Source organism: Ctenopharyngodon idella, chromosome 15, assembly GCF_019924925.1.
Source record: "Ctenopharyngodon idella isolate HZGC_01 chromosome 15, HZGC01, whole genome shotgun sequence".
Classification (NCBI taxonomy): Eukaryota; Metazoa; Chordata; class Actinopteri; order Cypriniformes; family Xenocyprididae; genus Ctenopharyngodon; species Ctenopharyngodon idella.
This window is the reverse complement of record NC_067234.1, coordinates 23,671,713-23,695,803: the sequence shown is the minus strand read 5'-3', so window position 1 is coordinate 23,695,803 and position 24,091 is coordinate 23,671,713. Positions and strand designations below refer to the sequence as shown.

The 24,091-nt window shown below is 39.0% G+C and overlaps 1 protein-coding gene across 1 annotated transcript; it reads right to left on the bottom strand.

Moving 5' to 3' along the window:
* Nucleotides 1-419: 419 nt before the first annotated feature.
* On the bottom strand, nt 420-23,745 carry LOC127495583 (zinc-binding protein A33-like). Its single transcript, XM_051862518.1, has 13 exons — nt 22,932-23,745; nt 21,579-21,626; nt 15,956-16,509; nt 15,771-15,866; nt 15,177-15,410; nt 14,954-15,095; nt 13,230-13,256; nt 12,550-13,086; nt 4,647-4,774; nt 4,075-4,308; nt 3,857-3,998; nt 3,111-3,137; nt 420-2,653 (listed from the first exon to the last, which is right to left on the bottom strand). Exons 2-13 carry the CDS (start codon nt 21,604-21,606, stop codon nt 2,097-2,099), a joined length of 2,706 nt encoding a protein of 901 aa, XP_051718478.1. The 5' UTR covers nt 21,607-21,626; nt 22,932-23,745; the 3' UTR covers nt 420-2,096.
* Between the last annotated feature and the right edge of the window lie 346 nt (nt 23,746-24,091).

Sequence of the window (24,091 nt, the reverse complement as noted above, 5' to 3'; positions counted from 1 at the left end):
ACTTAATAGAATTTACCTTTGTAGTGAATTGTAGCACCTGTAGAAAACTTCCTCCATATGAAAAATATAAGTCCTTAAATTCAATAACAAGTTCTTTGGTGAGCATAACTTGTGCCCACCAAACTAACTAATCGCAAAATCACTACATTGTTTCCTTCATGGCTTTTCAGCAGCACCACTTCGCGCTACATGCAAAAATAAACATGCCTACAAAGCAACCCATGTGGTCTGACTCACGAACAAATAACTCTAAATTCTTTAAATGTATGTAGAATTCGGGAGCTTAAATGGTTTGAAATATCTTGACTGAACTCTCCAAAATGTATCAGAGCAGTTTCTGTATCAACATATGACTCATTTATCGAACGACAAGTTTCAATATATCAGTAGCCTACTGCAGTATAATTAAGTATAGCTTATCTTTTTTTGACCATTATCCTAATTTTTATAATCTATCAAGTGTAATAAAAAAATAAAATGTTACCTAAAAGGAAAGAAATGTTTTTTTTTGTTTTGTTTTTTTGTCTCTCATATTTCACTCCAAAAACATTTTTGGTGGGTCTCTAGAGTCTAGAATAAATTCTTTAGGTGAGTCTTAGTATGAGAAAGTTGCATTTATGCTGAATTACAGTATTGTTTATGTCACACACTGTGGCTGTAGATATCGCACCACGATGGAGAATTTAACAAAAACAGTCTTTAATCAAAAATCCAACAAAAGAACATGCAGGAGATCACAGGAGAAAGTTTAGCAAAACAACCACGTATAACCTAGACAACAATCAGTAACCAAGAAAAGCAACTAGTGATGGGAAGATGAGAACAAAGGAAACAGGTATGATAAAGAGAACTAAAACAAAACAGAACATACATGTGACAGTTTACAGATGCTTAAGGTTAATAAATTGGGTCAAGTGTTTAAGATACTTTATGAATTTTATTATGTTGTTGATTAAAGAAATGTACAAAGTGCTAAAAAAAAACTATTAACATACAGATGCATCAGATAAGAGCAGATGGCTTGAGCAAACATTTCTGTGTGTGTGTGTGTGTGTGTGAAAAGCAGGTTTTTAATGCTGAAAAACAATACTAAAGGACAAAATATGATGATGACATATCCCATCATTTAAAAACAGCAAGTATTTATACTGTGGCACTAATGCAGACTGTACGTCCAAATCTGATTTTTGTGCATATCCAATTGAAATCCGATCAGATTTAGCAAATGTGAACAACAAAAATTCACATGAAATGCGATTTTTACAAATCCGTTTCGAGTTACATTCATATGTGATTTGACATCTTATTCAAATCACATTTCTGGAAATCTGTTTCAGTCAGACTTTGTTACAGGAAACATGCTGAAAGTCGCTGCAGAAACAAGGCTGTGTTGTTGCAGAAAATGACAGTACTATATTCCTGCAATACCAGAGGCTGCAGTTTCAGGACCGCATTTCTAGGACTCTAGGGTTTTTTTGTGACAGCGCCACCTATCTAATTCTACTCCAACTGAGCAGACTTGATTCAAACTTCAAACATCAGATGCAAAGACTAGACCCACGGAAATGTTTTTTTTTTTTATCTTTCCATCTTATTTTTAACGTACAGTGTAAGAGCAGGTGCGGCTATTTTAAACTTGAATGTGTGAGGCTTTCAGTGTCAGCAGTCTCCAGTTATTACGGTTTATTGTGCTGCTGGATGTTGTAAACTGGTAGGGCCTATTTGTTTTCAAATAATTTGAATTCATTAACATACTAATAAACACACGAGTTTGTAATGCAATTGTTTTATTGTTTACTACACTTTGTTAAGTGTGTCACACCTCAGGTGTGAAGCGCCACGCTGCGCTGCGGCAGATGAACTGGTCTCGCACAGACACAGAAAATAGTCTTTCTTTCCAAGAAAACTACATTTCAAACCAGAATATAATAGCTCATATATTGAAGCAAATTAGGTTAAATATTTTAAGAGGGTTACCAACGGGTATGTTAAGGGTTAGGAGTTGGTAGCCTTGACTGTCAATAATTTTAGATCAGATTCCAATCGAATACACACATAATCAGAATTGGATTGACAGTGTGAACGTAGCCTTATTTTTAAATTTGTGATGTAAATTCATTCACTGATCTGATGATCAGCGGTGCTACATTTCTACCTTCTTTTTTAATATAAGGACTAAAGTATGGGTAGAGTTTCTCAGTAAAAGACTGACCAGTAAAAGAATGAATGACAGCTCTGGACTCCACGTCATAAAAGGAGACCAGACCCTCCTCATAATCCACAAACACACCAACTACCTGAGGCTTCACTCTAAGAGACAAATGGACAAGAGGAGACTTTAATGCAAGATACTGATTCTCATTCCTCAGGACTATAATCCAGTATCCAGCCTCAGGAGCTGCTGTGATCATTCCCTTCCTGTTAATGGATTCTCTGACCACTCCTAAATCCCAATCCGTCTTTCCCTTTACCTGCACCTCAAAATAAAATCTTCTTGAGTTGAATCCCTCTTTTGCCAGGACACAGGGACAATAATCAAACCTCTCTGGGCTGTCTGGGAGTTCAAGCTTAATGTCTCTATATTCCACTTGTTTTCCGTCATCAGACAGGATGAGATATGGATGAGCTGTATCAGGATCCAGAGTCACTTCCACTGAAAGAGAGATAATATATGAATCACAACTTACAACATTTTCGTGTGTTTAACATAAAAATATTATACAGACTTTGGCATATGAATTTCAACAAATGTTGTGAGTAAAATTTGACCTTACAAGGCAAATTTTGGGCTGCAAAATGTTATGTGGTGCGACTCTCCAAAAAAATGATATTTATAAATGAATAATGTCATATTTGTTTTAAAAAATGATCTGAGATTTAAGAAAAATATCTGATTTAAAAAATAGTGGTTAATATGTGTACGCTCACACATATTCAATGTTATTTTTACTTGATGGTGACACCACAAATTGAAACTTTTCTTGAAAATGGTAAAAACAATTTTCAGTTCCATATAAAACAGATAAATACAAACACCACATTTCTAAAAACTTGGCACATGTTATTCCTTTTCTTTTTTTGAACACTGTTATTGGTCATTGACCTTGTACCTGCATATTGCTGCATTGTCTTCTTTACTGTGGAGACAAAAGTAAAAGATTATGATGCATATGGTAGACTACCCAGACAGCATCAATGATCAAAATAATGTTGAATCAATGTTAATGTGTCAACGTTAACTGCATTAAAACATCAACATCTAAACCTCTGTTAATTCTCAAAAAGAACTTCTGCTGAGATCTTGAGAGATTGATTGTCTTCTTTTATCTTCAGTTGATTTCAGGCTGTGTAGCTTTAAGTGTTTCATTTTCTGAGAGTGTAAGCATGATGTTGAACCAACATCACATTTTAACCCTGATTCAATGCCATTACCATTGATTTTTTGTTGAAATTTTAACATTGATTCAACATTAATTGCGGGTGCAAAAGTGACATTGATTCAATGCAGTTAACGTTGACACATTAACATTGATTCAACGTTATTTCGATCATTGATGCTATCTGGGAGGTTTAGGATGAAAATAATTTTGTGTATAACACTATAAATATTAATTTACTAATAACTGAAAAACTCAAAGATTAACTATATGTCACATAATATAGCCTATGAATAAATAGATTCTCAGACACTATAGGCCCCTTTCTTCGTGAGGGATTGCATATTTAGGAATATTGTCTTCCTTAATGTACAGGTGCACTGCATATAAATTAATTATTTACATAAGATACTGAACATAATTTTTGTAAACAATAAATTATATACTAGCATTATGTAAAGGTACTGATATTCCCCTACCAGTTTTGTTGAGTTTCTCATTTAGAGTCTCCTGCAGCTGAATCAAAGCTTTCCTCAGAGTCTCCACACTCTCATGAGTGTCACTAAGACTGATCTCAGTGCAGCTGCTGGTGTGTGCAGGTCTGCTCAGGGACGGGTAAATCTACAGCAGGAGAGAGCAGAAATCCCTCAGCATGGGGAGTGTTGTGCTGTGAGCAGACAGAAGGAGCTCCACTGACCTGTAGGAGGTGCAGGTGATCCTCAGTGTGTGAGAGCTGCTCCAGCTCAGTGTTTCTCCTCTTTAGCTCAGTGATCTCCTGCTCCAGCTCTTTAATGAGCTCTTCAGCCTGCTTCTTTGCTGCTTTCTGCTTCTGCTCCATCATCTCCAGCAGCTCAGACTGACATCTCTCAATGGAGCGGATCAGATCAGTGAAGAGCTCAATACTCTCTGCTTTCTCTTTCTCTGACCTTTCCTGATTTATGATTGACCAAATTCTGTTATATTTTTTAAAAATAGCTCACCCAAAATTGGCAATTAAGTTGTCATTTACTGTAAGTAGTGAGATGACTGGTACACTATATTTCAAGTTTTTCAAAGCCATACGTGAGAAACATACTAAAATCTTTGATAGGACTTATAGGAAAATTTGACTTAATTTGAGTCTGTTCCTCACAAAAAGCTATCATATACACAAGTCATATGGATCACTTTTATCACACTTTTTTCATTGTTTTTTCTGAGGTTTACAAACCCATTTCCAGTTCTTTTTTGTTGTTTGGAAACGAGCAGACAAAACTTTTGCTTCTTTACCAAAGGTAAACCATTATTCAATCTAGACTCACTTTTCTGAGTTCTTCTATGTGTTTGAGGTCTTGAATCCTCTTCATTCTGTTCTGGATCATCTGCTGCACGTCTGTCTGCATCTTCATCAGCTGAGACTACAGACAGAACAGAACAGACAATGAACAGATTCAACACTATCTAACTAAAATGTATCATTAAATATTATATTTACAACCTGGGCGTGTATAAAATTCACTGCAGTTTCCAGCTAAAATTAGCACTATAGTGCAAACTTCCTTTTCCTTTAATGATTACTCAGACTAGCAATAAAGCCTACTACTTATGCTGATACACAATACTATCATGACCTCAAATCACCTTTACCATAGTGCATGACTTGTAAGCTAACACATTTTAACATTTGCATAACATAACGTACAACACTTGTCATGTCGAGTAATTGAGTTAGCCCTGTAAAACACAACACCAACATGAGCTCTAAGCATAGAAGTTAAAATGGCGCCATTGCTTCAGCAGCTGCTTGCTGTTGCTCACAATATCAGTTAGGCTTAGGATAAGGTTTAGTTTATGTTTTATTTGTTTCAACCTCGATAGAGCATTAACATTAACCCTAAAAATGTAACATTTATCACCATTCACTGGACATTTTTTTCGAAACTGTGTATGGGGGCTGTGGGTAATAATGACCCAAAATCATGCATGTAACCAATGCATACATCAAAATTTGAATCTACACTGTAAAAAAAAAATCCTAATTTTACAGAAAATAACTGTAATTTTTTTTTTACGGTCATTTTCTTTTATTTTAAATTATACTCAAAACTCTGTAAAATTACAAACAATGTATGTAAATTAACAACTCGGCTGTTATTTTATGTATTATGACATTAATGAAAAAATACAGTAATTCACATATTTTTTATACAGTATTTTTTCTGTTTTCTTAAATTACAAACAAATGTATGTAAAATTACAAAAATAATCAGTAATTTAAACAGTAACAAAACAGTTAAATGATAAAACGGTCAAATTAATGGAAGCCAAAAAACCCTGTAGAATTAAAGTAAAATATCCTAATTTAAAAACAGTTATTTTACAGGTATTTCCTAAAAATTTTCCTTCATAAAAAAAATCATTAAAAAAAACTAAAAAAACGGTCAATGACTGGGAGCTACGGCTGCCAAACAAAAACCATAAAATTAAAGTAAAATATTTAAATTTAAATAAAGTGCAAAAAACTTTAACAAAATTTTTTTTTAACTGTTAAAAAACAGTTATTTTACAAGTATTTCCTGATTTGATTCAAATGACTGGCGACAACAGAACATTAAACACTAACAGATCTCTCAAGATCTCAGCATCTTCACTTATTACAGTCTAGACTTTCTTTCTTTTATACAAAGGTTCTTATTGAGAATTAACAAAGATTTAGATGGTGATGTTTTATTGAGAAAAAAAAAAGTTTGAAGTCACCGTTATGGAAGTGAGCGTTTACTTTAGTTGGGCTCATGACCCATGACTTTTTCATGTTAGTTGGCTGTTTATTTATAATATAGTTATCATGAAGTGGTCTGAACTGCTGATATCTCATAGTGTCAAATTTCTGAGTATATTATCTGTTAATTTCATATCATTTACTGGAATATTGTGGAACCATAGTATGATAAGCTGGCATTCTGATTTTTAAATCATTATGCTGGAAATGTTTTCAGCCAGTTTTTTTGGAGACATCAATAATCAACATATGAATCTCAACAATGGTGACAATCAACAAAACTTTTTTGTGTGGCAGCTTGTTTTGTGACGTTCTGAGTTGATCTGATTTTTTTTTTTTTTTTTTTGTCACCATTGTTGAGATTCATACGCTGATTCTTGATGTCTGTATGAGTCTGTCTGACCCTAACAAAACATTTTCTGCATAATGGTTTAATAAAATTGTTTATAGTGTCATAGTATAGTTTATTAGTGTGTGAAATAATATTGAGCTAATATTAAACAATTCAGTTAGAAACCAGACTCTTGAAAGATCTGTCAGTGTTTCATGTTCTGTTGGGATTTAAAGGGTTTCTGTATCATGTATTTTGTGGGTCACCGTTGTGCTGGAGAGTAGAGATGTGCTTCAGTGCAGGATGAGACAGAAAACTTTGGTATTGTGCTGCATGTTGCTTTATTTCAAGGGCAGTAACATATGGTTGCATTCATTCATTCATGTGTGCTTTTCTGGTTAAATACAAGAGATTCACATTTTACAATGAATGTGTTTTGTTAATAGCAATTCAGAATATACATATAAAGGTGTTTTACACTTTATTTAAATTAGGATATTTTGCATTTATTTTACAGACTTTAATTGGCAGCCGTTGCTGAGTCATTTGACGGTTTGTTTTGCAGTGAAAATGTTTTAAGATTTAATGAAAATTTCTGTTAAAGTTTTTTACACTTTATTCAAATTAGAATATTTTACTTTAATTTTAAGGTTTTTGTTTGGCAGCCGTAGCTGACAGTCATTGACCATTTTTTTACGAATTATTTTTTTTACAGTGTATTATAACCAGTTTATATTCATCATGACTGGAAACAGACTGTATACAATCCAGGTACCTAATTTAATTATATTTCATCAATTTTGGGTGCAATAATCTTCATATGGGGCAGATCATAGCCGTAATTTGCAGGTGGGACATGTCCCCACCACTTTTTGCCAGTGTACATATTGTCCCCACCACTTTTTGAAACATCTCGTGGCACGGGTGTATCTAATACATGGATGTATCTAATAATCTCCAGTTGATTAGCAATTTCTTCTTTTGTTTTAAATAACAGGAGATCTGGCGCTGGGATGTGTTGTTTTTGAAATCACGCTGAGTGCTCGTTGCTGAAAATTCTGTCATTAATTACTCACCCTCATGTCGTTCCACACCCATAAGACCTTCATTCATCTGAACACAAATTAAGATGTTTTTGATAAAATTCGATGGCTTAGCCTGCATTGCTAGCACGATAATTAATGTTTTCAATTTCCTGAAAGCTCTTAAAGACATATTCACAACCATTAATGTTATGAAGTGATGGGAATTTTTTTTTGTGCACCAAAAAACAAAAAAGGTCAATATTTAGTGATGGCCGATTTCAAAACACTGCTTCATGAAGCTTCGAAGCTTTACAAATCTTTTGTTTTGAATTAGTGGTTCAGAACTTGTATCAAACTTAAACTTAAAGAACAAAGCCGACTTTCAATAAATCTCATTAGGGAACAAAATTGACTGTCATTGAAATCTCATAATAGAAAAAAAAAGTCCGTTATTAAAATCTCTTAACCCAGCAAAACCGACCATCATTGAACTCTCATAATGGAATAAAACCAACTGTCATTAAAATCTTGTTAAAGAACAAAACATACCTTATTGAGATCTCGTAACTGAACAAAACTGATTGATAATGAAAACCAACTGTCGTTGAAATCTCGTAAAGAAGAAAAAACTGACCGTCATTGAGATCGGACGTAATCGAAGTCTCGTAATGAAACAAAACTGGCTGTCTTTAAACTGATTACAAGTGATGGTAAAGGAAACCTGAAAAAAGTATCACAGGTTCCAAAAAATATTAAGCAGCACAACTGTTTCCAACACTGATAATAAATCAGCATGTTTGAGCTCTCCTCAGGACGGCCACTACTGCGATCAAGCCATTGATAAAGCTGCCAAGTCATTTCGTGGTCACTACTGTTGAAATAAAACGCTTTTATTGCGTGGAAACGTCACCGTTATTTTCTATAAAATAAAATACTTAAGTTTTACGGAAGTGGGTCATACCATTGACATTACCTGAGCAGGTGAAGTGAAACCCCGCTTATTCAAGGGCGCGCATTTATTGCATGGACGGAGCAAACACATAATGTAAGTGTCTCATACGCACAGTTCCAATGAATGATAAATGAAATTTAACTTAATGTTGTTAAACTGAATGTGCGAAGGAAACTGCTGAAATAACTACAACATTAACAACACTGAAATAAGAGCGCGCGATTTATCTATCAATCAGATGCGCATTAAAGTTGTGTTCGTTACTATAGCAACAGTAAACAACCGGCGCGTTTTCTTTCCGAATCATCGTAAGGAAAATCATCAGTATAAAGAGAACAAAGAGGGCTTTTGTAACTATTCCATGAAGAAAAGTTAGTTTAGGATCAGTTGGGAAAGTGCATATTCTAAGGTAGTCTCCATGTAAGCATTAGTGTTTAATGTACCTGGAACACTTTAATAAGGTTGTGTAGCCATTAACACTATCCTACACTATAGTTAACATGAACTAACAATACTTTTAAAGCCTTTTAAAATTTTGGCTTATGTAAATTTCTACAAATGCCAATTTTTTTAGGCTATTAAAATAAAGTTATGTTGCATCATTATAACTAACACGAACCAACATTAACAATGGACAAAAGGGGTTTTTTTTTGCCCTTACTCTCCGACCTCCTAAAGCAGGCCACTGTGTAATTCGCACCCTGACTAAAACACATTGGGGAAAGCATTTCAAAAACTTTATGAATGCATATAAAAATGCAGAATCAAATTAATCAAATTTTAATGTGAATCATTCTGAATTTTCAAAAATCCTTCTTGAATCAAATCAATTTGTTGTCTACCCAAAGATTCACAGCCCTAAGCACAGCTTATCATTACTGTACTCAGACCCGCTGGCCTCTCTAAGACCATTTCCCGCAGCTACCCAGTCTACTATCCAGATATAGACTGGGTTCAACCCAGCATAGCTTCAGGTTGACCACTGCAGTGCTTCTCAAGCATCTTTCCAACCATAGACCCTCTTACGTAGAAATATAAATCTCAACAACGGTGACATGCTTCATGCCGCAATGCATTCTATAGCAGATTATTATTAAGTTGAAATTAACTGCATTACATCTACATGATCAAAAAAAACCACGCTGTGTAAGATTAGATCACTAGATGATGACAATCAAGTTGTTAACATCACCTGACCACATTTTCCCTTTGCTAACAGCTAACACAATTCAGCAGCAGGAGAAAAACTAACACTAAAGGTATGCTTACACGACAACAATGTACTAAAAATGGAAATGTTTTTTCTTTGTACAGATGACAGCGTTATCAAAAATCCCCATTCACATGGATCCGCGCAAACAACTACAAACAAGTAGTTGACGAGGTTACTTTGTAAAGAAAGGCTATGCATGCCTATTCACCTTAGGCTGGCCACACACTTGAAGATTTTAAACCCCATTTTGAAGGTTGCGGCCCGATTCGAAACTTGTCAAAAGTGAATTTTTGTCCAAAAAATTCTCTATTGTGTAGTATCATTATGATAACTTAACTCCTCCCAATCTAAACAGAGCATCTCCAATCATGTTTCACATTTCAAGAAACAAAACTACCTGCTAATGGAAACAGAAAAACAAGACTATTTTTCTTACCCCATTAGCAGACAAATTTGTTTGTTTTAACAACAACAAAGCACAACATACAACACAAAGTACAAAGCACACAAAAAACATCAAGAATCAGCACATGAATCTCAACAATGGTGACAATCAAAAGTGGCATGCCGCAATGTATGCTGGGAACAATAGTACAAAACTCCCAGCATGCATCACAGCATGAATAAATTATGCAGCTGAATTGTCCTATTATTTTCTTTAATTCTAACTATTTGCTTTTATTTTTCGCTGTGGTTTTTGTTATGTCTTTTAGTAGGTTTTTGTGATCTGATTGTCTGAATATTTTGTTGTCAACATTGTTGAGATTCATACGCTGACTGCTCATATCTGTGATTGTCATTATACTTACTGTTTTCTGCTCATTTTTTTTTCTTTTAACTGATTTCTGCAATACATTATGAGCTCATCTTGCAATAAATCAGGGTTCGCAATTCAAACGTATTAATGGCACAACATAATTTTTACAATCAATTGACATCAGTCATTCAGGCTGTTTCACAATAGTTATAAAATCATTGATAGCTAAAAATCATTAACTGATCTCATTTTAACTTACTTTGCTGCTATAAATGTGTTTGACAAACACACTATCACAGCAGCCAGACAAATCAAATGTATTATAAGAGTTAAGAGCCCAGCTGGAAACACCAATCACCATTATGGTAACCTCAAATGAAACTAACATTAGCAATAAACTTTTGCTAATTCTCAATAAGAACTTCTGTAGATGAATGACAGAAATAAAGTGTGGCATTGCTATGGCCTGCTTGTGGCTCAGATCTGGCAAACAGGAGTGGTCCACCCAAGTGCCATCATTCCACACCACGTGGCCAGATCATCATACCACACGTGGCAGATATAGGCTGGATCTGGGCCGGCACAAAGTTGCTATCTGGGTTTTTATAACACTTTTCACATTGTTAATATTCTTTCTTTATTTACTGACATAATGGAGGTGCATCCAGACTCTTTCTCCTGGTCTCAGCTGGTTTTGCTGATGCTGATGAAGATTCTGCCATCACTCGTTCCCTCTTTGAGTCTATTCACAGCAAACATAAAACACATCTTATTTCACAGCATGAAATATGATAATGAAACATAAATAGAGAAATGACAAACTGATTTGATTCATCTGTTAGCAGTCAAACATGTTGTTCAGGTACAAAGTACACATGAGTACAAAGTACACAGATCATTTATGTTACCATATAAAGGACTAGTTTACAGTGTTGACTTAAAAAATGAAACTGATTTCAACCTAGGCTGCATTTAACTGATGAACTGTTCATACAAAAGAAATGACAGATTATTGCAAACATTAAACTAATAGGATCATACATTTAAAAACTGCTGTGTCAAATTTTGCATTATATTTATCAGAAAAGTTCTACAGAAAAAAAGCATCACAAACTCCACCTATTCAATAGTGTATGTGGGCTGTGGGTAATATTGACCCAAAATCATGCATATATGCACACTATAATCTATTATAATCAATGTATTATCATCATGGATTGACTGGTAACAGACAGTATACAACCCAGGTACCTAGTTTAATCATATCAATTTTCTTGATGAAACTTGATTATCATATGATCCCATCTTATATACTGTATGGGACAGATATTATAGGAATTGTGATGCATCTTGAGCCCTGAAATGTGTCTGAATCTAAATGTTACATAAAGTTCAATTTCCTCCAAAAAACAACAACAACATGTGCTGTTTGAGTGTTCTCGAATAATGAAGTAAAATTTGCTATCTATCTTTGAAGTCTGTCTCACTCTGAATTTTCAACAGTTTTATTAAAAGTGCTTAAAGCAATATACAAATCATTGAAAAATAATTCACATGCACAATAAGTACTGCGGCTTTTATGTCTGACATTTGAGCTGTAAAAGAATGTCTTTTATGTCCTTCATATTACATTGAATAAACTCCTGGAATTTAGTCAAGGTAGACAACATATATATAGACATGCAATCTTTGAGTTATAATGTTTTTAACTTTGCTGTCAGTCACATTGAAAATGTCTTTTCCAAGTGTCTTTCCAAAACAATTCCTGGTGAAAAGAACAGTAAGACAGTCAAACTCTTTGTTTTCATAGTAAATATGCTGTTTATTGTTTATTAAATGTTCTTCCTGTATGTACAGTATGTGATGGTCCCTTCATCTCCAGTTATAGAAATAATGGCAGGACTTTATTCAGATTTTACATGTAATTTAAATTTTACACAGAAAGAGAAGCAGAAAGAAAATGGTTCGATTAATGTTTTAAGCTTCAGAAAAAATAATGAAAAAATGTACACTTTATTTTAAAAAAGTAAAAGCTGAAAAATTATTTAATAATTTTTGGCTCTACATGTCTTAACATTTAACAAAAGAAAGTATTCATAGAACTATGTTCATATTTGATGTAAATTTATTCATTGCATCTGACATGTGAGATGATCAGCGGTGCTGCATTTTTACCCTTTTCTTTATTACAAGGGCAAAAGTATGGGAAGAGTTTCTCAGTGAAAGACTGACCAGTGAAAGAATAAATATGAGATCTGGACTCCACATCATGAAAGGAGACCAGACCCTCCTCATAATCCACAAACACACCAACTACCTGAGGCTTCACTCTCAGAGACAGAGAGACAGGAGAAGATTCATAAGTCTGATAGTGATCCCCATCCCTCAGAAATACAGCCCAGTATCCAGCCTCAGGACTCAATGTAATCATTCCCTTCCTGTTAATGGATTCTCTGACCACTCCTAAATCCCAATCAGTCTTTCTCTTTACCTGCACCTCAAAATAAAATCTTCCTGAGCTGAATCCCTCTTTTGCCAGGACACAGCAACAATAATCAAACCTCTTTGGGTTGTCTGGGAGTTTACGCTCAATGTCTCTATATGTCACTTGTTTTCCATCATTAGACACAATGAGTTTTGGATGAGATGTGTCAGGATCCAGAGTCACATCCACTGAAAGAGATCAGATATGAATCACGACTTTTCAATACAGCAGGTTTCATGTCTTTAATATCTTGAAGAAAGTATTGTTTAGACTTGTATGAATGTAAACTCTTATCTTATGGCAATGTGAACATGCACATCACAAATTTTACCTGCATATCGCTGCATCCTCTTCAGCACTGTGGAGACAAATGACAATATATGATTATGAAAATCATTGAAAATCATTGAAAGTGAAAAATCTAATTATATATATATAATATTATTACACCGTAAAAACAAATTTGTTCAGTTTACTTAATTCAACTGTGCAAACTCGTGGCCTTAATTCAATTAAGTAAGCTTAACTTAATTGTATCAAGCTTTATTTTACAATTTTATTTGCTGTATTGTGTCAGTATTACCCCAACAATGACAGCACATAAAACTGTAATTGTCTTATTAATTAAAAAAAAAAAAAAAAAAAAAAAAAAAAACCCGGAGCCGTGTGGAGCACATATTTATGATGGATGGATGTGGATGGAAGCACTTTCTTCAGCTCATACTAATGACCCCCATTCACTGCCATTATAAAGCTCGGATGTGTCAGGATATTTATTAATATTTCTCTGATTGTTTTCATCAGAAAGAAGAGAGTAATATACATCTAGGATGGCTTGAGGGTGAGTAAAGCTTGGGCTAATTTTCATTTGAAAGTGAACTAATCCTTTAAGTAAAGTTAACTAAAAAGGGTTAGTTAGAACAACTGTTAGATGCAAACAGTACAGATTACTAAATTGTTTTAAGTAAGTTCAACAAGTTCTCAGACATTAAGTAAAGTTTACTAAAAAAAAGTTTAGTTAGAACAACTGTTAGGTTTTACAAGTTATGTAATTACATATGTAAAAGAATTAAGAATAAGAACAGTGTGTAGTAGGACAATCAAAGCAGTATTGCTCAGAATGAAGCTTTATATGTCACAATAAAGTCTGTGTTACGTGTTCAGATTGTTGTCCCCTCCCCTTTTTTTATTGGTTGTTGTGTTTCTCCCCTTTGTTATTGGTTGTTGTGTTTCTCCCCTTTGTTATTGGTTTCTTCCTGTTTTTCCGCTCTCCACTGTCTCTCTGTTTTAGGTGCTGTGATTGGTCAAGTAATCTGTCCATCATGATGAGTCATCTCGTATAACAGCCGATCATTAACGGGCTCAGGATAAAAGACGCCGTGGAGAACGGAAGAGGAGGGAGCTTGGAGTGTTCGTTGGCTGTGCCATTTGTTTAATGCTGCTGATTAGTGGTGGTTCGCTTGCTTGCTTGATTGTTTGTGGTGTTTGATATAGAGAACATCTTATCTGAACTAAAAACTTCATCAGCCCGGAGATAAAGAAAAGGAAAGTATGTCACGTGACTTACATCTTACAAACATGCAGGACTGACTCGGTTTAGACACACTAGGGAAGGAGCAGGTGCAGCCTTGTGTAAGTTTTGTTCTGATAGATAGTGAAGCTTTAGTTATGGCGTGAACGCCAAAGACTTCTTTATTTTTTGGTTTTGTTTTCAGTTAGTTTAGAGGGCGGGGAATTTGTTAGTGAATGTTTTGGTTTTGTTCTTTTCGTTTGTTTAGCGCCGCTCATTTTCTTTTTCTCTGTGGCTTGTTTCAATTTATTAAACTTTGTATATAGCTGTAAATAGGGATTTTTGGTTGGTGTTTCCATTTGTGTAAATTTATATTCTTTTTGTAAATAAAGCGAACCACTTTTTGTCACGTTGATTGTCCTTGTGTCACTCACCCACAGTACTCCCCAGAGACCAAGATTATAGGTTGTGTTTAAATGTTATTATGTGCGTCTTCCTCATACCTCTATGCCACCAGGGGACGTAACAGTCTGACATTCTCTTACCAGTGTTGCTGAGTTTCTCATCTAGTGTCTCCTTCAGTTGAGTCAGAGATCTCATCAGAGTCTCCACACTCTCATGAGTGTCACTAAGACTGATCTCAGTGCAGCTGCTGGTGTGTGCAGGTCTGCTCAGGGACGGGTAAATCTACAGCAGGAGAGAGCAGAAATCCCTCAGCATGGGGAGTGTTGTGCTGTGATGTGAGCAGACAGAAGGAGCTCCACTGACCTGTAGGAGGTGCAGGTGATCCTCAGTGTGTGAGAGCTGCTCCAGCTCAGTGTCTCTCCTCATTAGCTCAGTGATCTCCTGCTCCAGCTCTTTAATGAGCTCTTCAGCCTGCTTCTCTGCTGCTTTCTGCTTCTGCTCCATCATCTCCAGCAGCTCAAACTGACATCTCTCAATGGAGCGGATCAGATCAGTGAAGAGCTCAATACTCTCTGCTTTCTCTTTCTCTGACTTTTCCTGATAAAAAATCATTTATTACTTTTATAGATATCATATCTTTTATTTTTTATTTTTAAAAGTATTTTTACATTTGTCCTACATTTTAGAAAACAGTTAGTGAATGCCATGAAACATAACTACATAAAACCTCCTGCAATGAGGAAAGTAATGAATCTTCTTGGTGAGCCAAGCCTCCCATGGGCCATGGCCCAGAGAAATCCCTATATTTGAAACAATGAAACCTAAAACTCTGGACACACAGAGTTAGCTGGTCTTGGTTTATGTGATGGATGAAACAGTAGCCATGTGCTTCTAGATCTGTCATAAAGTCTGCATTGTTGACTATACACCTGAGCAGTAATATTTTCCTGAACTCACTTTTTTGAGTTTTGCTGAGCGTTTGAGGTCTTGAATCCTCTTCATTCTGTCCTGGATCATCTGCTGCACATCTGTCTGCATCTTCATCAGCTGAGGCTACAGACTCAGATAAGTTTTATCACTGAACATTGACTTTATATATCAATTGTTTGAATAAAGTTAAAACATGTAAATGTATGTCCTACCCTTCTCTCTTTACTCTCCTCTTCTACAGAAACGGTATTGTGAGCTTTGTGGTCTGTCACAGCACAGAGCAAACACACACATGTCTGATCATCTCTACAGAACAGCTCCAGAGGTTTCTCATGTTTCTGACAGATATAGTCCTCAAGATTCTCCACAGGATCGATCAGTTTGTGTTTCTTTAAATTTGTGACTCTCTGATGAGGCTCCAGGTGAGTTTGACAGTAAGAGTTTTGACACACCAGGCACATCTTCAGGGCTTTCATCTTTATACCATCACAGATGTCACAGAGAACCTCAGATTTACTCTGACCAGACTTTCCTTTAAAGAGCAGCACAACCTCTCTAAGTGCTGTGTTGATCTTGAGGTTGGGTCTTTTACTGAATGTTTCTTTACATAATGGACATTTGTAGGTGTGACTGTTGTCCCAGCACTGGTTCAGGCAGCTCTTACAGAAGTTGTGTCCACATGGAGTGCTGACTGGATCAGTGAACACATCCAGACAGATCGAACACTGGAGCTCCTCTGACAGAGGACCATTGGAGGATGACAGAGCTGAAGACAAAGAAACGTCTAGGTTAATATTGTAACCCCCGTTCCCTGAAGAAGGGAACGGAGACATTAAATCGAAAGTGAGGTAATGGGGTCTCGCCTGGGAGCCCAATCATCTCCAAGTGGCACAAAACGAGCCAATGGGAATTGGCCAGTGAGATTTACATGCCAGGCCACACCTCCGGCATCCGGGTATAAATAGGACCGGCATACTCACTTCCATTCATATTTTGCTGAGGAGCCAAGACAGGGAACCCGGCCATTCAGCGGTGATTCAGGGCTATGGCAAGGGGATGTAACGTCTCAGTTCCCTAATTCAGGAAGAAGAGTGAAGAGTGCTTCGGAACTCGATTCCCACGTTTTCTCAGCCATGACCAAAATGCCAGGAAAGCGTTCCCAGTCCAATGGAGGGAAAAGCTACGGAGACCACACCCTGCCCGAAGGGAGGTAGCATGTGGAAGACACATATGGACTGACCCATGGTGCAGTAACGCATATGGAAATCTCTGAGGTAGGACCTACCTAACCAGGGAGGAACACTACAGTTCAGAGACGGGGCAGAGCAAAGCCGCCCAGGGAAAGACACGGTTTACCGTCAGGGAAACCGTACCGTGGATGAAACACATATGGGATTACCCGCAGAGAATCGCATTGTATGGGCATCTAGCCCAGTACAAGGGCTGACCAACCGGGCATGCATGCAAGTACTGGACCTGGCGTCGGACGCCTCCGCCACGTCTGACTGCCGCAGGATGTAGGAGGAACTCCACAGTGTTCACCATCTGGGGAACTGAACTGAGGAGCAGAAAAGTGCTTGCATTCCCTCATCAGAGGAAAATGGCACAGCAAGCGAGAACCCGTGGCTATCTATGCGTAGACAGCACACGGGAGGACACCGGGTCCACTCGGAGATTATAAAATCTTGCGAATGTGTTTGGTGTCGCCCAGCCTGCAGCTCTGCAAATGTCTGCCATAGAGGTGCTGTGCGCCAACGCCCAGGAGGAAGCAACACCCCAAGTGGAGTGAGCTCTCACCCCGAGGGGGTACAGCTTGCCTTGGGACTGGTACGCCAAGGCGATAGCATTTACTGTCCAGTGAGCCAACCTCTGTTTGGAGACAGCCTTTCCCTTCTGCTGACCTCCAAAGCAGACAAAGAGCTGCTCAGAGCTTCTGAAGCTCTGAGTGTGGTCCACGTAAACATGCAGAGCGCGAATGGGACACAGCAACGCTAGAGCTGGGTCTGCCTCCTCCAGGGGCAGTGTTTGCAAGTTCACCACCTGGTCCCAAAATGGAGTGGTGGGAACTTTGGGCACATATCCAAGCCAGGGTCTCAGGATAACGTGAGAGGAAGCCAGCCTGAATTCTAGGCATGATTCGCTGATCGAAAATGCTTGCAGGTCCCCGACCCTCTTGAAGGAAGCGAGCGCAGTCAGGAGCACTGTCTTCCACCGCAAGATGTTTCGGCTCAACTGACTCAAGGGGCTCGAAGGGAGCTCTCCGTAGGCCCGCCAGGGCGAAAGAGAGGTCCCAAGAGGGAATGAGGCGAGGCCTAGGAAGATTTAACCTCCTGGCGCCTCTGAGGAACCTGACGATCAGGTTGTGCTTTCCTATTGACCTGCCACCGACCACATCGTGATGTGCTTCGATGGCGGCCACATAGACCTTCAAGGTGGAAGGGGGACAGCCTCCGCTCCAAGCCATCTTGAAGGAAGGAAAGCACAGAGCTGACCGGGCATTTTCGGGGGTCTTCCTAGCGGGAAGAACACCACTCAGTGAACAGACTCCACTTCATGGCATAAGCGCGCCTCATAGAGGGGGCTCTAGCCGAAGTGATAATGTCAACTACTGCTGGTGGTAGGCCACATAAGTCCTCCGCATCCCATCCAGAGACCACACGTGGAGGTTCCAGAGGTCGGGACGTGGGTGCCATATGGTGCCCCGTCCCTGAGAAAGCAGGTCCTGTCGCGAGGAGCATCGGCTCTGGGAACCAGGTCCGGTTGGGCCAGTACGGCGCAACTAACAAGACCTGCTCCTCGTCCTCCTTGACCTTGCACAGTGTCTGTGCGAGAAGGCTCACTGAGGGAAACGCATATTTGCGTAGGCCCAGGGGCCAGCTGTGTGCCAGTGCATCCATGCCGAGGGTCCCCTCAGTCAGGGAATAAAACCACTGGCAGTGAGTGGATTCCAAAGGAGGAGGTGGCGGGCGAGTTGTGACATGCGACAGGAGCGTAGTTTCATATGCAGCAATCTGAGCGGCGTGACCGCGGCTATGGATGCCATATGGCCCAGGAGCCTCTGAAATTGTTTCAGTGGAACCGCTGTCTCCCGCCTGAACGTATTCAGGCAGTTCAGCACCGACCGTGTGTGCTCGTTGGTGAGACGCGCCGTCATACTAACCGAGTCCATCTCCATACTGAGAAAAGAGGTGCTCTGCGCAGAGAAGAGCTTGCTCTTTTCCCAGTTGACCCGAAACCCCAGATGGCTGAGGTGCCTGAGCACCAGGTCCCTGTGTTTGCATAACTGATCTTGAGAGTGAGACAGAAAGGGTCAGTCATCAAGATAGTTCAAGATGCGAATGCCCACCTCCCTGAGCGGGGTAAGGGCAGCCTAAATGGGGAGGAGCTTGTACTATGCTTGACCCTCGAAGCAGAGCGAAAAAACGGTCTGTGTCGAGGTGAAACAAGAGTACGTGTCCTTCAGGTCACTTGCTGCAAACCAATCATGGGGTGAACACATATGAGGATGCATTCCTGCGTGAGCAACTTGAACGGGAGCTTATAAAGGGCCCGATTGAAGACACGCAGATCCCATATTGGCCCTAACCCACCGCTGTCTTAGGTACGACAAAGGACGCTTGCTGTAAAAACCTTCATCTCAGCTGGAGGGACAGGCTCTATTGCGTCCTTTGCCAGCAGGAATGCAATCTCCACTCACAGGACAGGAGCGTCCTTGTCTGCCATAAGGCAAACAGGACACCGCTGAAACTGGGGGACTGCCTGGCGAACTGAATCGCATGGCAGAGTCTGACTGTCCGAATGGGCCAGCGGGACTGGCTGGGAAGCTCTAACGATGCTCCCAAGGCCCGTACGTGTGGCACCAAGGGGACACAGATGTACCCGCAGGGGCAGCGAGGGCGCATGGGCCTAACCCGGGAAGCACAGCGTCCCGAAGTAGAGGCAGTGAGTGTAGTGCACTTACCTGGCTCTGTGGGTCCCGTGAGGGACTGGCTAGGACGCGTGAGGAAGCAGCGCGTCCTCTAACGCACTCCATGCCTGTGGCGAAAGAACAGGGGCTGGGAAGGAGGAAGCAGCACGTCGCTCACTGCCCACGCACACCCTGTATGACTGGAGAGTCAGGAAACCACTCTTTCTTGAGAATTTGGGACCACTGGCCATTGGGCCAATGGCGGAACAGTAGTAAGATTCTCCACCCGGCCCTCCTCCGAAGGAAGGAGTGGTGTGTACACCAACTCCTGAGAAAGAGCCGTTCCCTGCAACTCCGGGTCACCCGTCCCAGGGCCACCTCACCAACAGAAGGTGGTGCTCCGTGGTGGAGCACTGCTCGCAGGGGGATGTTCTTGGCGACAAGCAGACTGGACCTTGGTCAGAATGTCTGCTTCTGAACTGTCAGGAACTGCCATGCAATCCCCGACAGTGTCGCCAAGAGATCATCTTGTGAGATGGGAGCATCAAGAAAGTGCACTTTGTTGACATCTCGAATCACTACAAGGTTTAGCCAGAGATGGCGTTCCTGGACCACAAAGGTGGACATCATCTAGCCGAGGGACCGTGCCGCGACTTCTCTCGCCCAGAGGGCAAGGTCATGCGCGGATCCTGCATCAACCCCGGCTCAGAACTATCCTCGTGCATTGCCTTGGCCAGCAGGATGATTCCTCCAGGTGGCAGCACTTTGTGGGCATAAATTCACCGCAATTACACAGTCCACCTGAGGAACCCCCATGAACCCCCTGACCGCCCCACAGATGAGGGTAGTGAGAGAGGAAAAACAGATTTTGGCACTAATGTGCCTCCATACATCCAAAGTTCTTCACCGGCTCATAACACGCTGAGGCGCGGAGATCCGCGGGGGTTTTCCTGGCGAAAAGCTCTCACTGTAACCTTCAGTCTCACAAAGTGTTGAACAGACCCGCAGCTGTGCTTTTACACACAAGTGGCGGCTGGGCAACAACAAGGGGACTCAAGCCTTTACGAGAAAGGAGAGTCACGACCTGCGTGTAGACGTGATCATGTTCCCTCGAGAACATGAATCACCCACGAACGCTGTATCAACATCCTGGACATGTGACACAGCGACCGTGGCCGTCGGATGAAAACAGGAAACGACCGCATCCAGGAATGCACGGACAGAGAGGCATCTTTAAAAAGATACTCGCTGCCGTGCTTGCTCTTTCAGGGAAATACTCTTAGCCGAAGCTCCCAGGGGCGAATGCTGCCCTGTGTGCACAGCAAGCTAGATGCAAACACCGCTGGAATACGCCATCACACCTGCAGAGAGATCCCACAATGAGCTGCAAGCAAAATAGCAATTAAAATTGCTGTTTTCGGAGTGTTCTCCTGATAGCAATTAAAATTGCTATTTTTGCTCAGAAATTTACTCTCAATAGAGGTGAATTGTAAAGAGCGATCGCTGTACAACCACTCAGCTCCGAAGCAAAAGTATGAATGGAAGTGAGTATGCCGGTCCTATTTATACCCGGATGCCAGGGGTGTGGTCCGGAATGTAAGTCTTACTGGCCAATTCCCGTTTTGTACCACTTGGAGGTGATTGGGCTCCCAGGCAAGACCCCATTACATCAGTATCGATGTAACGTTGAACATGACTGGCTGAATGGGAACACCATTTATCACCCACATTTAAAATGTATGTATACATACAAAAGAATATTACTAAATCAAGAAAAACACTCTCTCATAAGTGATCAGCTATATTGTGTTTCATATAAGAAAGAATGAAGCCATATCAGTATCACTTCATGTGATTGCCTTTGTTCTTTCATTATTTCAATTACTGAATTACTGGAGGTGAATTCAGACTTTTTCTTTTGTCCTCACTTTGTTTTTGTGATGCTGATGAAGCCATTGCTTGTCCCCTCTTTAAGCCTATTCAGAAAAAAAAAAATCAACACACACAACACATTTCTTATTAGGTGCATGAAATAAGACCAGTGTCTAACAAAATTATGCATGGAGACAGAGTCTACTGGTAGGTTGATTTCAATAGTGAAAGCATTGCACTACTTGTTTGAGCAGCCCAATCATCCTGACACAGGAACTCTGACTCAACCAGTTATGCAGTTTTGAGGTGTGTATATCAATGATAGACTGTGGAAAAGTTCAGGAAACCGGTCTGAAAACATTTTTTGTGCAATCATATTTAGTGTCACTAGAGGCAAGGAAATTGCAAGCTTCACCTTAAAAATCTAAATAATTTAATCTCAGTCTTTTTATATTTTTATATTGTGCCAGATACCAAACAGTACAAATACTTTACACAACACCGAGATCTTTACACAACACCGCACAGTGGAAAAGTTTTTAAAAAGAGTTTGAACTTTTTCTAAAGAATATAAATATATTTTTATTGAAATCAGAATACCAAACCTGGATTCATTTAACTATTTATTATTATCAAACATTTCTTTTAACTATTTATTAACAGATCAAACAAGAAAAAACAAATTAATATATGCCCCATGCTGAGATTTTTTTTTTTTTTTTTAAACCAGTCTAAGTTGGTTTACTGGTCTAAAGTGGTCTCCCAGCCTGGTGAGGCTGGTCTGTTTGCTGATTTTGAATGGGCCTGAGCACAATTGTGACCCTGGACCACAAATCCAGTCATAAGGGTCAATTTTTTGAAACTGAGATTTATACATCATCTGAAAGCTTCATAAAGCGTTTGTTAGGTTAGGACAATATTTGGCCGAGATACGACTATTTGAAAATCTGGAATCTGAGGGTGCAAAAAAAACAAAATATTGAGAAAATTACCTTTAAAGTTGTCCAAATGAAGTCCTTAGCAATGCATATCCACTCACAAAAATACATTTTTGATATATTTACTGTAGGAAATTTACAAAATATCTTCATGGAACATGATCTTTACTTAATATCCTAATGATTTTTGGCATAAAAGAAAAATCGATAATTTTGACCCATACGATGTATTGTTGGCTATTGCTACAAATATACCTGTGCGATTTGTGACTGGTTTTGTGGTCCAGGGTCACAATTCTGCTGGCCAGTTTGGTAGACCAGCTAGACCAGGAAGCCAATCTACCAGGCTAGTTGTGCATTTGACTTTTGCATAAACTTGGTTTTGCCAAACTTATTCCTGTTACTTACACAGACCACTAACTTTAAAAACCTTTTCAGTAAAATCTCCTACAGTATATTTCCATCACTTACCTGTGAGTGAGTATCAGCTGAGCTGTGGTCTTAGATCACCTGAAGATTATCACCCTATAGATTATCTGTTGTTCATCAGTTTTGTTTCTGTTTCACTGCAAGGTTTCACTCACCTGCAGTGATGTCATAGCTCCTCCCATCTTGGAATGCAACAGAATTCCTATATATTCTGTTGTGAAACAGAACGTGTTGACAAACTGATGAAACATGTTGTGATGACATTAAACTTTCATAAGCGTAACAGAGTAGTGATAAAAAAGTAACTCTACAACATATTAAAATTGTGATGACACATATACGAAACATTTTAATTAATTATACTTATAGTATTAACTCTATATAGAAAAAAATGAAACGATACTAAAACCATTAGGTTGTGGCAAGTCTTTCATTTAACAGATTGAATCATTCATTAACAGATTCGTTTAAACCGGTTGATCATTCATGAATGAAAAGAGTGACTTTTATCTTTATGAATGGGTCATTGAATCATCGACTCACCTGAGTCATTCAAAACACTGAAACATTAGAAATGAAACACTCTGTGTTGCAGAAGAACTATTCTGCTTTGTTTGAAACTAATTATGTTGGCTAAATAGAGCAAAAATAGTAAAAAAAAATGACAATATTGTGTCTAAAATTAACTTTTTAACAACTTTTTCACTAATTAACTTTTTACCAACCTCCTCAAGTTAGGCCCAGGTTTACACCGCTTATTTCATCCATTAGATCGAAAGATCTGAAAAATCCCATAAATTTACATTTTTCCCCTCAAAGAAATCAGGACAGAAGTGGTTAAAAGTGGACAAAAGAGACAGATTAAAATACCAGGTGGATACCAGGTGTCTCCCTCGGCTATTTGTGATCCGATCGACCAAAACACATCTTAAAACCAGGTGTAAACAGAGCCATAGAGAATGTGAAGTTGACGTCACACTACTTTGAATTTTGGGTAGACATTATTGGGTAGACACTAGACATTATATCAGTGTATTTCTATGGGTTCATTTTCACTTCAGCTTCAGGAATATCGTAGCTCCTCCCATCTTCTCTCATGAATATGGAACAAATCCTATTTGTTTCTGTATTCAATCCTCACATACTGTTTACGTCTGCATGTAAGTGTTAGCAGCTAACTTCAGATTCATTATTAATAAGAT